Here is a 15,500-nt window from a genome sequence, read left to right as displayed (position 1 = left end):
AAATGACAGTTGATGAATAAACCCATAGTAACTCGAGTAGCAACACGCGAAATGAAAACTTATCTCTGTAGCCAGCTATGTATCTGTAACCAATGAAAACTGGACACAGGTTACGCGGAATGTTTTATTCGAGTTCGTACATATTGCCACTGCCTAAAATATTTACTATTGCTGCTGAAACATCCTGTGTACCTAAACTCTCCTCCGAAGATGCTTGGAAGTTCTGTCATTAGTTACTTCGATTCTTCAAAGTTTCACTGACACCACTGGTAAGGATTGTGATAGAAACAGTGTGAGTGGGGGGGGGGGGGGGAGGGAGGGAGGGCGTGTACGACTGGTAGGAGGTATGATACTCTCTGTCACAGCCTGTAATAAGTAGAAGACCTTGAAGGCAAGTTAACGAGCGCAGTGGAGAATTTGTAACGTACTGGCCTCCCCTTCCACAGGGCGGCGTTTCACATCCTCTTCTGGCCATCCCGATTAAGGTTTTCCGTGGAAAGAAGGAAGGAAGGAAAGAAAGGAGATTTCAGTCTAACGTCCCTTCGATGACGCGGTCATTAGAGTTAGAGCGTAAGTCCCGAATCGAGAAGAATGGGGAAAGAAATCGGAAGGGGAATTTCCAAACACCAAGATCTATAAGCCCAAAGCACCTACAAAAAAATTCGCTTACTTTTTATGCTATTTGTTACATTGTCCAGAACGACTGAAGAAAACGCTGTAGTCGTAACGAAGATTGTGGAGAGTTGTGCTGCTAACAGTCGACACTTTCCTCATTTCTCGTACGATAAAATAAATTTAGTTATTGACTAATACGTTTTAAAAAAAAAAACCCTACAGCATGGGTGGCAGTAATTCCTTGAGTGCTTCCTTGCGAAAGGAGTGTCACGGTTTGACTTGCCGTCTACGACGAGGTCATTAGAGGTGGGACCAAGCTCTGATAGAACAAACACAAAGAAGGAACTCTGTCGTGTTATGTGTAAATTGCTCGTCCCTTCATTTGCAGAACATATTTAGGACACCTAATACTGCTCTTGTAGAATGAGAGTCTATTGGTTTACCATCGTGTCACCAGGATCGGTACTGTTCCATGTGGAGGTGGTTAAAATGAAAATGTGTTCCAGATTCTGTACATAAAGTACAATCGCGTTAAAACAAGTTAATAATTCTTAGTTAAAGTACTAAACATGTCTCATTCCGTAATTTTACACTCGTTCTTAAATACTGATGCAACAACAATGTTCCCACGTATTGCGGAATAGACACTCCTGGCCGTAAAAACTGTATCACCATGAAGATGGCTTACAATAAATGTCAAATTGTCATGATTTGTACTGCATGCTTCGGTATGCAAAGGTTCAGCACTTCACTGCAACCACACAAAGTGGGTTGGAGGGGCGCCATCAACATTTTGTACATAAGGAATGATTATACAGCTGGTTCCTTAGCCAGATATCGCATTTACGTATTGCTTGTTTGTGAGAAGATCGTGTCATGCATCGAGTAAGGATAAACATCCACCAGCAGTTCACGGAATAAGGCGGTGGCAGGATTGTGGGCTATTGAGACTGTGATTTATTGTACTGCGATATTGCTTGCGTGGTGGGGATCCCGTTACTGTTTTGCGAACATGGAATCGATGAGTTCAGGAGGACCATATTCGACGTCGCACAGGATCTCAACGCCTCGCACGACTATCGCCCGAGAGGATAAACACATCATTCGCTCGGCCATGCAGTCAGCAACTGGACTTGTTTGCAGCAAGACAAGTATGCACACAGACAGTGCGACGACGTCTGGAGGAGCGTGGACAGGCAGGGCGACCATTGCTGCTGATTCTCTGAGGCGGTAGCGGAGAGAGGCCCATCGACAGTGGTGCTGCCAACTATATCACCGAACACAGGAGTGGTACACCACGTTGTATGTTTTGCATACACCATAGCAGTGCATCCTGCACCTGGCTTAATGGTATGGGATGCCATTGGGTACGTAACACTATCACTTCTGGTTATCATAGCCGGCAATTTGGACAGCAAGTGTTACATTTCTGACGTGTTAAGGCCGGTGGCTGTACCCATGCTTCATTGACTCCTTAGTGTTGTCTTTCAGCAAGATAGCACAAGACCAATTGTTTCCCTTGGTGTACTGACACACCTCGATACAGAGGGAGTAAGACTGCCGTCCTGGCCAGTGTGTTCTCGGGGTGTGTCATCCACTGAAAATATCTGGTCATTGGTTGCCACGAGACTGGCTAACCACCACACGTCAGCCACCACTACTGATGAACTCTGGTGCAGGTTTGAACCAGCATAGAATGAAGTACATATATCTATCATTAAAACTCAATTCGGCTTGATGCTGAGCCAGCTTAGGGTCTTTGTTGCTGCCAGAGATGGCAGCACTGTGTTGCTAATTGCGGAGGCTGCACATCCCCCAATAACCACCAAATTTAATGACGTATTCTTGTATTGTACTTTGTACCTACAATAAATAAAACTTCTTTATTTGAAACCCTTCCTGGGGATGGAATTTTAATAGTTAACAGTGTATTTTAATTACTTCTTCACATAATGTACTTAAGATCGCAGAGTTTCCTGCTATTATTGATGTATGGTGTTTGTTGTTTCAGGTGTACCTGGCACTATTTCAGCCTCTCAGGGTAACTCGGCATCAGTTCAAGAAGGTGCTCAACTGCATGCGGAATATCCGAAAGCTCAAGTACCAAGAAGTGTACGCGCAGGAGAAAGTGACCAAAGTGGACAGCCTGTCGTTAGTTCTGACTGGCAAGTGAGTATTCCAACTCGCAACATAGAGCTTCTTTCTAAAGCTAAGTCAGCAACCAAGAATCATGCTTCAGTCAGTGATTGGCTGGCGGTCGTCCCACTGACAATTGTCCCATATATTCCCCAGTAGTGATCCGAAAAGCATTAAAATACTATATAGGAACTTTTGGCTTTCATATTAGTTAATTTTCCCATTACTTTGACTGTTTCGTGTTTTTTTTTCTAACGAATGTGAAGGTGTGCCACAGGCAAAGCCTATTTCACCCGATAATATCATGTCATCTAAAGATACAAGCAGGATATTTGTCTGACTTCATTACGAAATATAGAACAGCATATATTACGTAACCAAATTGTATATATACAGGGTATCCCAGGAGCAATGATCTATATTCAGGGATATGACAGGAACGATCATTTGGAGTAAAGAAGTGTAGTAAACATAGGCCCTAAAATGCATATGTTACGGAGCTGTGAGCAATTCCTCATCTTGGATACTGTGAAACAAATATCTTCTGCTGCAAAGTCTTTTTTCATATTTTAAAAGGTGGTAGCATGGCCTAAAACAAGAAAAAGAAGTCTAGTGAACATGAGCTGCCGGCCGGAGTGGCCGAGCGGTTCTAGGCGCTACAGTCTGGAACCGCGCGACCGCTACGGTCGCAGGTTCGAATCCTGCCTCGGGCATGGATGTGTGTGATGTCCTTAGGTTATTTAGGTTTAAGTAGTTCTAAGTTCTAGGGGACTGATGACCACAGCAGTTAAGTCCCATAGTGTTCAGAGCCATTTGAACCATTAGAACATGAGCTCTAAAATCCACACCTTAAGAGCTGTGACCAATTGTTTACCTTCCCTACTGTGAAAAAAATCTCTTCCACTGAACAAGTGCCCATAGCTCTTAAGGTATGCATTACAGAGCCCACGTTTACTAGACTGTTTTGCTTCGAATGATCACTCCTGTGATATCCCTGAATATTGGCTATTCCTCGTGGGACACCTATATAACTGAACAATTACCTGACAAGCACCAAGGAAACATGGTCGAATGTCAAAGTAACTTCGTAAATACACACACACACACCATCGTGTATATAAATAATTAGAACTGCAGTTCTCTATGACAAGTAGAATGGTTGGTTTTGTTCGTGTTAAATGTTGCTACCAGGCCTAGTACGGTATATAAGGGTTGTGAACAGCGTCAGTCGTTCACTGTGAAGGACGCGGAGATGCTGTTTAGTCGTGAGGGACAGCGCTATCTGGGCCTGACAGAGTTTAAAATGGGCCTCATTGCGGGTATTCGTATGGCCGGCTGATCAAATCGTGCTATATCCAGATTCTCCCAGCATTCATACGTGACAGGGGCCCGATGTGTGACTGCATGGGAATGCGTGGGCAGGCGTTCTCTTCGTCAAGGTTCCGGTCGACCACGCCTGACCACTACGAGGGACAGTCGCCGTTATTGCCCACCAAACATATCCTTATCCCTACACATATGCGCCTGCTATCCAAGAACAAGTAAAATGGAAAACATTTTCCGGCTCATTCCGGAGCTGGTACAGCAGCCAGTATGTGTGATTTTATGTTTCTTCCGTAGGCCAATCCGAAGATGCTAAATAAAGTTGAAACGCGTCATTCAGGAGTAATAAAAATTTTTTACACTGCAACGAAGACCGTTTATTCCTTCATAATATTCCCTGCAACATTCTATGTCATCTCGCACAGTTGCTAAGAAAGAAGCAGCAACCAGACTAATGAACCACCGTCCCATGCGTAGGCTACCGCTAACATAACACAAACGGCTGCTTTTGGTAGTTATTTAGGGATGTATGACGGCACAACGGTATGTCACGGACATCTTCCGTCTTCATGTGTTACCCCCCATCCGACAGTATTGTGGAGCCATTTTTCAACAGGATAACAGTCCTCCACACATGAGAAGAGTCTTCATGAGCTTTCAGCGTAATGTTGAGATACTCACATGACCAGCGAGATACCCAGAACCTCTGTGGGACCAGCTCGGACGTTAGCTCCGTTCCAGTGCCAGTGTATTGGATATCAATGAGCAATTATAACAGTTATGGACTAACTTGCCTCAGGAAAGGACACAACTGTTTATGACACCCTTCCTAACCTAATCAGTGCATGCATCCAGGCTAAATGGGGTGCAATGTCGTGCTTATAAGCAGGCTAAATTTGTTTCGGATTTGTAATGACTGAAATAACATCGCACAGACTCTAAGCACATTAAGTTTCATTCCGTTTCCTCCGCACCTTCTGGGCACTTCAGCTTTTTTGTCAGACAGTAAGTATACAGTGATTACAAACTTAAGTCAAATTAACAGAGAACTTGGCAGTATGAGCCCACTTATCATAATGACATTGTGCCACCTGCAGCCTGGATGTGTGCACTTATACGTTTGGGAAGGGTATCGTAAAGCTGTTGAATCCTCTCCTGAGGCAACCTGGCCAACACCTCTTGCAAATGGTCCTTGATATGTTGGACACTGCCACGGGGACAGAGTCGGCGTCAGAGCTTCTATCAGTAACAGATCTGGAGTCTTGCTGGCCACTGGTGTACCTCAATATTACACACACATTACACACGTAGTTCACAGATACATGTACCACGAGTGGACGAGCATTGGCCTGTTGAAATTGGCATCACGATATCGTTGTATGAAAGGTAACGCATGAGGACGCAGGATGTCCGTGCGTACCGTAGCGTCGTCATAGTTCCCTCAATCACTACCAACCGTGATCTGAAATCTTACCTGACGGCTCGCAACACCGTGACCCTGGGAGTAACACCGCCGCGTGTTTCCAAAGCATTGGAGCAATGGACTCCGTTCCAAGGCCGCCACCATACTCGGCGAGCGATAGCCATCCCGAGAAGAGCAGAACCGCGATTCGTTGTGGAACATAGTGCGACGCGATTCATCAGCAGTCCATGCTTCCCAGTTTTCATCACCACTCAAAACGTAGTGTAAGAAGGATGCTTAGGTCTTGCAGCTTGACCTAGGACCCATGGATCGGTATGCTACTTTTAGTACCTTGGGGCATTCAGACTTACAACTAATATGATAGAATTTCAGGGTCGCCACAAGCCTAAGCCGACTCTTTAAGACAAGAGAACCGACCGAACTGGAAAATGTTTATAATAAAGGGATTTACAATTGTTTTCTCCCTTTTTTTAATCACTTAGCTGGTGATTTTCACCTTCTCTTTTATTACTGCCCTTATGAAATGACTCGTCAAAAGATACAAAAGTGAATAGAGCATTCTTATTGATTTTACAACTGAATTCGGGTATTAATATAACAATCATCGAATAATACGCAGGATTGATGGAATACAACTTATCATTGGTTTATTCAATTAGCAGTGCTCAATAATGGAGGGAATCAGGTACATTATAAGAGAAAACTGTCCCCTGACAAGGGAACAAAATAACCTGCTTCTCTTTAATGAGAAGATCGTAACATTTGTGAAATTGAACGGAAGGAAAAGGATATGTAGTAATAAGGAAATGGCCATACACTCAGTTACTCAGTTCAGACTCCGAAGATGGACTCAAGCAAGAAACCACCACCAGCATTTGCATGCAAAGGAGGAAAAGTGGGCAGAGAGAGTCCATTTCCATCACAGAATAGCAGCCGCATAAATCAAATCGATGGGGAATAATCTGTTCCAGCTTAAGGCCTCCACCTATTCCACACCCACGTGGTTCCCACACAATAGATTTGTTACGCCAGATTTCGCTCTTGCATGAAAACTTCGAGTATTTACAAATAATATCATAACATGTAATTACTTACGGTCACAACGATAGAAACTTATTATACAGGAAAGGTTGAGCAGGTGGCCCTTCAAATAACGAAAACCATTACAATTCGAACAAAGAGTACGACGATCAATTCAGAAATCAAGGGCGTAAAGAAATTGAAAAAAACGCACACACATGAAGTAACAATCACCCTTACTTTCACACGAAGTATGGGCAAGTTATTTTAACTTAAACATGATTGAAAGTTTCTGTGGTGGCTAAATTGCACCACGTTGTTCTACTGGAACAAAGTCAGCTCCGATCAGTGCAAAAATTGCACATAATCGTCAGCTACTACTGCTACCTCATCGCCAAATGCACTAGGAGACCCATTATGAACCGAACTTAAATATTTCAAGCTGTTTACAACGGACAAAACGCTAACTTCGGAAGTTCCTAGCAGAGCAACATAGGACTACGTCTGTACTCACCAGTAACCAGCAGCAGAGTCCCTTCCTCTTCACAAAGGTTCCATCAGCTACTGTCTGAAAACGGAAACCAGAGAGAGCTTCCGTCACCAACCTGACAAACAAACAATACCATCTCCAGAAAGACTAGACTTCTTGACCAAGTACAAGGATCTTGAGTTGGTCATCCTGCTCTCCCCTCCAAGCAGCGAGCACACAGCTCTCGCTGCAGCAGACGACGGCCAACTCGACTTCCAACACAAACACACACACACACACACACACACACACACACACACACACACACACACACGGTTCAGGGAAATGAACAGGTATACATGTGGAAATACATGGTTTTGTGGCAAGAAAAAACATTTCTCTGGCTTCAGTCCACGTACTCAAGCCTTCTTGGGTGGTTCATGCGCTGAACCACTGTTACACGGTGGGCCACATAATTGTTTTAGTTAGTAGGAAGTTCTTGTGGAACGGTTGTGTTGAGACGTTTCAGTAGCCGATGGCGTTGAGATTTTAACAGCAGCCTACGCATTGGATGGAAATTCCCTAACCAGTAGTGCGGGATGGCACACAACGTTGGTAGGAATCCATTACTTGTTCTCTGATGGCAGGTGCAGATACGGTTACGATATATTTGGTGCGCAATACGGCCATTTTCCCTTGTGTTGCAGTTGCTCAGATGTGGTACACCAGAAACTTGATGAGGACTCTGACCAACCCTCACATTGCTATGAACCCAAACACCGGCCACTATCACACCCGAATGTCCCACAAATCTGGATATAGCACGATTCGACCAACCGTACCCACAATGAGGCCCCTTTCTAACGGTGCTGATAACGCTGTCTCGGTTGTCTACGCAGTACCTCCGTGTCCTTCCCAGTGATCACTCAACATCTGACGCTGTTCATACCCCCTTATATACCCTACAAGGGTTGGTAACCATTGAACAGGAACAACACAAAAGCACCCTCGTGGCCATTCTACCTATCACAGAGAACAGCAGCTCTTATCATTAGCATAACTACATTTGGTGTGTACTCGTACGACGTTACATTCACGTCCTACCTTGTCTTCTGGGTCCTCACTTTTTTGTCATTCAGTATGTATATATCGGATGAAATAGGGAATAAATTTAGCGTAAGACCTATACATGGAACTTAGAACTTCTGTAAGAGAAAAATAATGCTTAATTTTTGAAATTTCTAACAGTGTAATTGGGGAGGTTCTAGCAAGAAAGTGCTAAGCCATATTTTTATGCTTTAGAGATGAAGTCATATTAATGTTTGAGCAAATCCTAAAATCACGTCAATTCTTAAATTTTGGTTGAACACATGTAATAAGTTTCTCTGGTATATCTTACTTTGTTTTATGAGACAAAATATGAATATTTTAAACTACATTATACAGAAACTAACATTTTAAAATAAGATGGTACCTTTCTTGGCACTATGTTGAACAAAAAACGTAACCTATATTAGACAAATATTTTCATTAACTTTATAAGTGCTTACAAACAAATATTTGTTTACTTTCTTTCTAAACATACAATGTTTCATTTCAAAAATAGATTAACAATGACTTAAAATACTTCTTCTACACTTTCTTCTCCATTATCATCACTAACAGCAGCAGGCAGCAAGTTGCGATAAAAGTAGTGGCAGATTGGTGGAACATAATCCATTAGCTTCATTACATCATTCAGTTTGATTTTCTTAATTTCAACAGGTCCGTTCTAAATGGTTCAAATGGCTCTGAGCACTATGCGACTCAACTTCTGCGGTCATCAGTCGCCTAGAACTTAGAACTAATTAAACCTAACTAACCTAAGGACATCACACACATCCATGCCCGAGGCAGGATTCGAACCTGCAACCGTAGCGGTCACGCGGTTCCAGACTGAAGCGCCTTTAACCGCACGGCCACACCGGCCGGCAGGTCCATTCTATTTCGGTCTTAGAGCCATGTATTTGTGTTCTCTTTCTTCCTTGTAGACACCTCTTCATACTCAATGTTCATTCTGTTTTTCAGTTTCATAACCCATGTGTTGGTTTGGTCAAACCTGAGGCATACAGTCTCTGAGAATTTAAGCTGAGCACCACTAACATATTGTTTCCTATTAGTACTAAGCAGGCCATTTTTCAGTCCTGTTATGTCAAAGAAATCACCACTTTCCATACTTATGACATTGAACTTGTGTTTACGGCCACAAGAGGCAATTATTTCTCTCCATTGTGAAAGAGAGAGTATTCGTTGGGTTGTCCCCTCTGATATTCTTCAATTTTAGCGAAGTCTCTATCAGAGGGCAGGCAAGTGTGTTCAAGAGTAAGGAAATAATGCTTAGTTTCTTCAAACCGCTTTGTGTGGATCAGATGACTCCAAACTGCCATTATATTCCAGTTCTTATTCTGCCCCCTGCAGCTGTCACAAAAATACATTAAGGGTTTTTTTTTTTTTTTTTTTTTTTTGCAGAGACGGGTGTTGTTTTCAAATATTTAAATATTTGAGGATACGGCTACCAACCAATCTCACCACTACCTCGGCCTGCAAAACTTTCATCCCAAACAATCATATGTCCAATATTCTGGCCACAATCATGTATTCCAACATTATGTGTCCAAAGTTTTCTGGAGTAGAAGGCAACAGATGAATTGAGCGTGGGAGCGGGCAATGTTTGCTGCAAATCTATGGATATGACATGTGTATTAGGATCGTGCTTGGACAACTCTGAAAATTCAATTAGTTTGGACTTCAGATATCCTGCATAACGCAAGTTCAATTCCTTTTTTATGCGTGTGGCTGACTTCTCTTCTTCTGCCCCATTTTCTATCTTTATGTGGAGGGAGTCACATATTTTACGTGTATCTACTGCTGGGAATTTAAAGCCTATATTATATTCTTCACGGAATATTTTTCTGCACTTACTTTTAGATACTGCTTGTATGTTTGCATCCTTGCAGTATTGACAGTAATTTTGATACAGGTGTGTGATATTCATATCACTGCCGAAATAGACACTCTCAGGATTTTGTGACCTACTGTAATGAGAGCAGCACTTGGGAATGGACTTAAAGTGAGCATGGACAGCGTTCACTGCATCACTAGTATAAACATTAGGCCTATTGACATGTTTACCTTGTTCATCGGGAGGAGGTGTTCAATCTTTAATTTTTATTTTCGACATTACATTGTTGATACGCCCTCTATCATTATGTAGGCCATGAATGCTCATAAGTGATTTTTTACAAACTCTCACTGACTTTCCATTAACCTTCACTCTAAAAATGAAGGTATTATTTCTGTAACAATTTTCTGCAGAATTTTTCTTGAATCCCAGTTTTACAGAACATGCTGCTAAAGCCATTGCTTATCAAAATCTCCCCTGTCCCAAAATCCAGTGAACACATTTTTATTCCTTCTTTATCGAACTGAAAGCATTGTAATGGACAAATACAGGGCTATTACAAATGATTGAAGCGATTTCATAAATTCACTGTAGCTCCATTCATTGACATATGGTCACAACACACTACAGATACGTAGAAAAACTCATAAAGTTTTGTTCGGCTGAAGCCGCACTTCAGCTTTCTGCCGCCATAGCGCTCGAGAGCGCAGTGAGACAAAATGGCGACAGGAGCCGAGAAAGCGTATGTCGTGCTTGAAATGCACTCACATCAGTCAGTCATAACAGTGCAACGACACTTCAGGACGAAGTTCAACAAAGATCCACCAACTGCTAACTCCATTCGGCGATGGTATGCGCAGTTTAAAGCTTCTGGATGCCTCTGTAAGGGGAAATCACGGGTCGGCCTGCAGTGAGCGAAGAAACGGTTGAACGCGTGCGGGCAAGTTTCACGCGTAGCCCGCGGAAGTCGGCGAATAAAGCAAGCAGGGAGCTAAGCGTACCACAGCCGACGGTTTGAAAAATCTTACGGAAAAGGCTAAAGCAGAAGCCTTACCGTTTACAATTGCTACAAGCCCTGACACCCGATGACAAAGTCAAACGCTTTGAATTTTCGGCGCGGTTGTAACAGCTCATGGAAGAGGATGCGTTCAGTGCGAAACTTGTTTTCAGTGATGAAGCAACATTTTTTCTTAATGGTGAAGTGAACAGACACAATGTGCGAATCTGGGCGGTAGAGAATCCTCACGCATTCGTGCAGCAAATTCGCAATTCACCAAAAGTTAACGTGTTTTGTGCAATCTCACGGTTTAAAGTTTACGGCCCCTTTTTCTTCTGCGAAAAAAACGTTACAGGACGCGTGTATCTGGACATGATGGAAAATTGGCTCATGCCACAACTGGAGACCGACAGCGCCGACTTCATCTTTCAACAGGATGGTGCTCATCCGCACTTCCATCACGATGTTCGGCATTTCTTAAACAGGAGATTGGAAAACCCATGGATCGGTCGTGGTGGAGATCATGATCAGCAATTCATGTCATGGCCTCCACGCTCTCCCGACTTAACCCCATGCGATTTCTTTCTGTGGGGTTATGTGACAGATTCAGTGTTTAAACCTCCTCTACCAAGAAACGTGCCAGAACTGCGAGCTCGCATCAACGATGCTTTCGAACTCATTGATGGGAACATGCTGCGCCGAGTGTGGGAGGAACTTGATTATCGGCTTGATGTCTGCCGAATCACTAAAGGGGCACATATCGAACATTTGTGAATACCTAAAAAAAATTTTGAGTTTTTGTATGTGTGTGCAAAGCATTGTGAAAATATCTCAAATAATAAAGTTATTGTATAGCTGTGAAATCGCTTCAATCATTTGTAATAACCCTGTACATTTCTCCTATTGTTGCTGCTGCAACAGGATTACCTGCAGTAGATGTACATTCACGACCTTCGTTTATTCTTTTTTTTTCTATAAACCGTCCTAGTGAGTTGCACCCTCTTTATTGATCTTTGTTGTTTTGGAGGACTACTGAATGACAGTCTTTCATGTGATGCCGTTTTTCTTCGTGAAACAGAGTTACTGTCATCCTAACAAAAGGAAATATATGTATATAAATTAAAGCATATTGTTGTAAACACCTCATAATAACAATCTATAACTTCAGATGTCTATACTACTCAGAATACCTGTTAAATTTTTCGTGAATATTGATTTCGAATCCTTAGGTCAAGAAAGTACCAAGCAACAATTTTACTTTTGGATTGGGTTGGATGAGTTGTTTGGGGGAGGAGACCAAACAACGAGGTCATCGGTCTCATGGGATTAGGGTGGGGAAGGAAGTCCGCCGTGCCCTTTCGAAGGAACCATCCCAGCATTTGCCTGGAGTGATTTAGGGAAATTACGGAAAACCTAAATCAGGATGGCCGGACGCGGGATTGAACCGCCGTCCTCACGAATGCGAGTCCAATGTTTAACCACTGCGCCACCTCGCTCGGTCTTTTACTTTTGCCATATTTTGATATATATAACATAAAATTTAAGAACTTAGATGGTGTGACGGAATATATACTGCAATCATTCCATAAAGGCAAGTAAATAAGTATCCGAAACGTGTCTCGTAAACATAACTCCACACTTTGTCCAGCCAGCACATACACATTGCGAATTATGAGAACAATATAATGCCAAGCAACACATACCGGAATTTCACGTTCTGATGTTAATTCGTCGTCAGAACGTGGTAAATACTCAGAGTGAGAACTAGAATCTGTGTCTTCGTCACTGTTTTCCGTAGAAAAGTTCAGTTTCTTTTTAGAAGCCATCTTCATCACATTTGTTATGTTGCTTGACACTGGCTTGCCGATACGGAAGATACGTAAAGCATTCGGGTAAGAACAGAAAATTGAAAACAGTGCATCTCGTGAGATTTTTGCGGAACCAATCGACGTCTTGATCTGCAGTATAACTCATTTTACAGAATGACACAGTTTCATTTGTCCAAAAATGTGACCCCCTCAATGGTTTTTGGAGGATTGTATTTATCACGTTATGTTAGTATACGCTCTTAACCTGTCAGTAGTCTTTGTTTTGCATTTCAGTTTCGGCTAAGAATTGTGGTTGCTTCCTACGGTTCTGGCACCGTAACTTTCCCTGAATAGCACATTATATTTTAAATTATGTGTTGTTGTCGTCTTTAACGATCTGGTCGGGTATTCATCAAATTTAAGAACTTCGTTCCCAGAAGATAACTTGGACACACATAAAACTTGCATGTCTGTTTTCTAGCCTACAGACTAATGTAGCCTCGATTTCAGGACAGTTTTGTTCATCTACTAGGCGACGGCTTAAGTACTTCTACATTTTTAATTCCGATATCCACACCTCGGTCGCAACACATCTTGTGCAGTCATCTCCGAGTTACGTGTCGCAGTGTTAAGACACTGATTGGAGTTCTCCACGATTTCCCTAAATCGCCTGAGGCGAAGGTCAAGGCGGTTCCTTCCCTATGTTTTCCCAACTCTAGAGTGTGCTAAGTCCCAAATGTCCTAATCGTCGACGGGACGTTAAACCCTAATTTTCAATTTCCCTTTTGCACGGTCACAGGACATAAGGTCCTGTCCGCCACCCTCAACATCTCAAGTCGTAGAAATTAACTTTAAAAAAAAGTTAGTATTGATTAATGTTACAAAATCCATATCCTATACTATTACCATTATCGGATTCACAAAACTGTCATCTTTTTTTCCCTATAGGTACGTACTCTGTCGCCAAACCCTGCGCGCGCGCGACACACACACACACACACACACACACACACACACACACTCACACTCACACTCTCTGATTAATCTTCCTCTTATTATGTAGAATACCAAGGACTTGCTGAAACAATACTACTCAGAATAGTTGCTGTATTGAGTCCCAAAGGTGGACCCACACGCTGTGAAACCGGTGGCCATAATGTTTTGTGTTTTAAGTGCGTATCTGTATTTTTTTCCCTTGTTTCCGTATGAGAACTTCGCCCCAATCGTTTTTAAATATGTTTTTGGTACACCCTGTATCCTACCCAAAATTTTAAATGCAATAGCAAACCATCTGGTAAGTATACAGGGTACCTCCTTTACAGACTACCATGACTTGTAGAAGGGGAAGAGTAGACAATAGTTTGAGTTGAAACCCACGTCCAGGAACGTACCGTTTCCGTGCTACAGCCGCTTGAAAAGATATTTGCTACACTATGTGATCAAAAGTATCCGGACACCCCCAAAAACATACGTTTTTTTGTATTAGGTGCATTGTGCTGCCACCTACTGCCAGGTACTCAATATGAGCGACCTCAGTAGTCATTACACTTCATGAGAGAGCAGAACGGGGCGCTCCGCGGAACTCACTGACTTCGAACGTGGTCGGGTGATTGGATGTCACTTGTGTCATACGTTTGTACGCGAGATTTCCACACTCCTAAACATCCCTAGGTCCACTGTTTCCGATGTGATATTGAAGTGGAAACGTGAAGCGACACGTACTGCACAAAAGGGTACAGGCCGACCTTGTCTGTTGACTGACAGAGACCGCCAGTAGTTGAAGAGGATCTTCATGTGTAATAGGCAGACATTTATCCAGACCATCACATAGGAATTCCAAACTGCATCAGGATCCACTGCAAGTACTATGTCACTTAGGCAGGAAGTGAGAAAACTCGCATTTCATGGTCGAGCGGCTGCTCATAAGCCACACATCAGGCCGGTAAATGCCAAACGACGCCTCGCTTGGTGTAAGGAGCGTAAACATTGGACGATTGAACAGTGTAAAAACGTTGTGTGGAGTGAAGAATCACGAGACACAATGTGCCGATCCGATGACAGCGTTTGAGTATGGCGAATGCCCGGTCAACGTGATCTGCCAGCGTGTGTAGTACCAACAGTGAAATTTGGAGGCGGTGGTGTTATGTTGTGATCGTGTTTTTAATGGAGGGGGCTGTTCTTTTGCATGTCACTATCACAGCACAGGCCTACATGGATGTTTTAAGCACCTTCTTGCTGCCCAATGTTGAAGAGCAATTTGGGGATGGCGATTGCATCTTTCAACACAATTTGTAAAAGTGTTCGCGCTACCAATATGTTTCCCTCATGGTGGTGGCACGGAAACGGTACGTTTTACGGACAAGGATTACGGTTCAAAATATTGCCTACTTACCCTCTATAGATCGTAGAAGTCCATTGGGGGAATTTAAGAGCACTCTGTATACGTTTATGGCGTGCGAGGTGTGTGAAAAAAGTAATGAGACTTATTTTTTTATCCACCAAAGGTCTTTTTTCAAATAACAGTATTGTCCCCCTCAGAATAGTTCCCTTTGGTAGATAAGCATCGGCTGAAATGTTCGCATTGTTGGTAGCAGCGCTGAAATGCTTCAGCTGAAAGGGCCTTTAACATGTCAGTCACATTCTTTTGAATGTTCTCCAGTGTCCCAAAATGACCTCCTTTTAAAACATGTCTCAATTTGGGAAAAGAAAAATGTCATAAGGGCTTAAATCAGATGAATAGGAGGAGTGGGAGGGGCTATGGAACAACA

At 42.8% G+C, this 15,500-nt stretch overlaps 1 protein-coding gene across 1 annotated transcript in view; it reads left to right on the top strand.

Annotated features, from left to right (window-relative positions):
- The window catches only part of LOC126470580 (popeye domain-containing 2-like), a 625,481-nt gene that overhangs the window by 440,458 nt on the left and 169,523 nt on the right, over nucleotides 1-15,500 (top strand). Inside the window, exon 2 of the mRNA XM_050098534.1 lies at nucleotides 2,627-2,784. Within this exon, the coding sequence (XP_049954491.1) occupies nucleotides 2,693-2,784 (92 nt within the window). The 5' untranslated portion in view covers nucleotides 2,627-2,692. The remainder of the gene's footprint in view (nucleotides 1-2,626; nucleotides 2,785-15,500) is intronic.

The sequence above is a fragment of the Schistocerca serialis genome, chromosome 3 (genome assembly GCF_023864345.2).
Source record: "Schistocerca serialis cubense isolate TAMUIC-IGC-003099 chromosome 3, iqSchSeri2.2, whole genome shotgun sequence".
Taxonomy (NCBI): domain Eukaryota; kingdom Metazoa; phylum Arthropoda; class Insecta; order Orthoptera; family Acrididae; genus Schistocerca; species Schistocerca serialis.
Note: the sequence above shows the minus strand (reverse complement) of the source record. Positions and strands in the feature narration are given on the sequence as shown.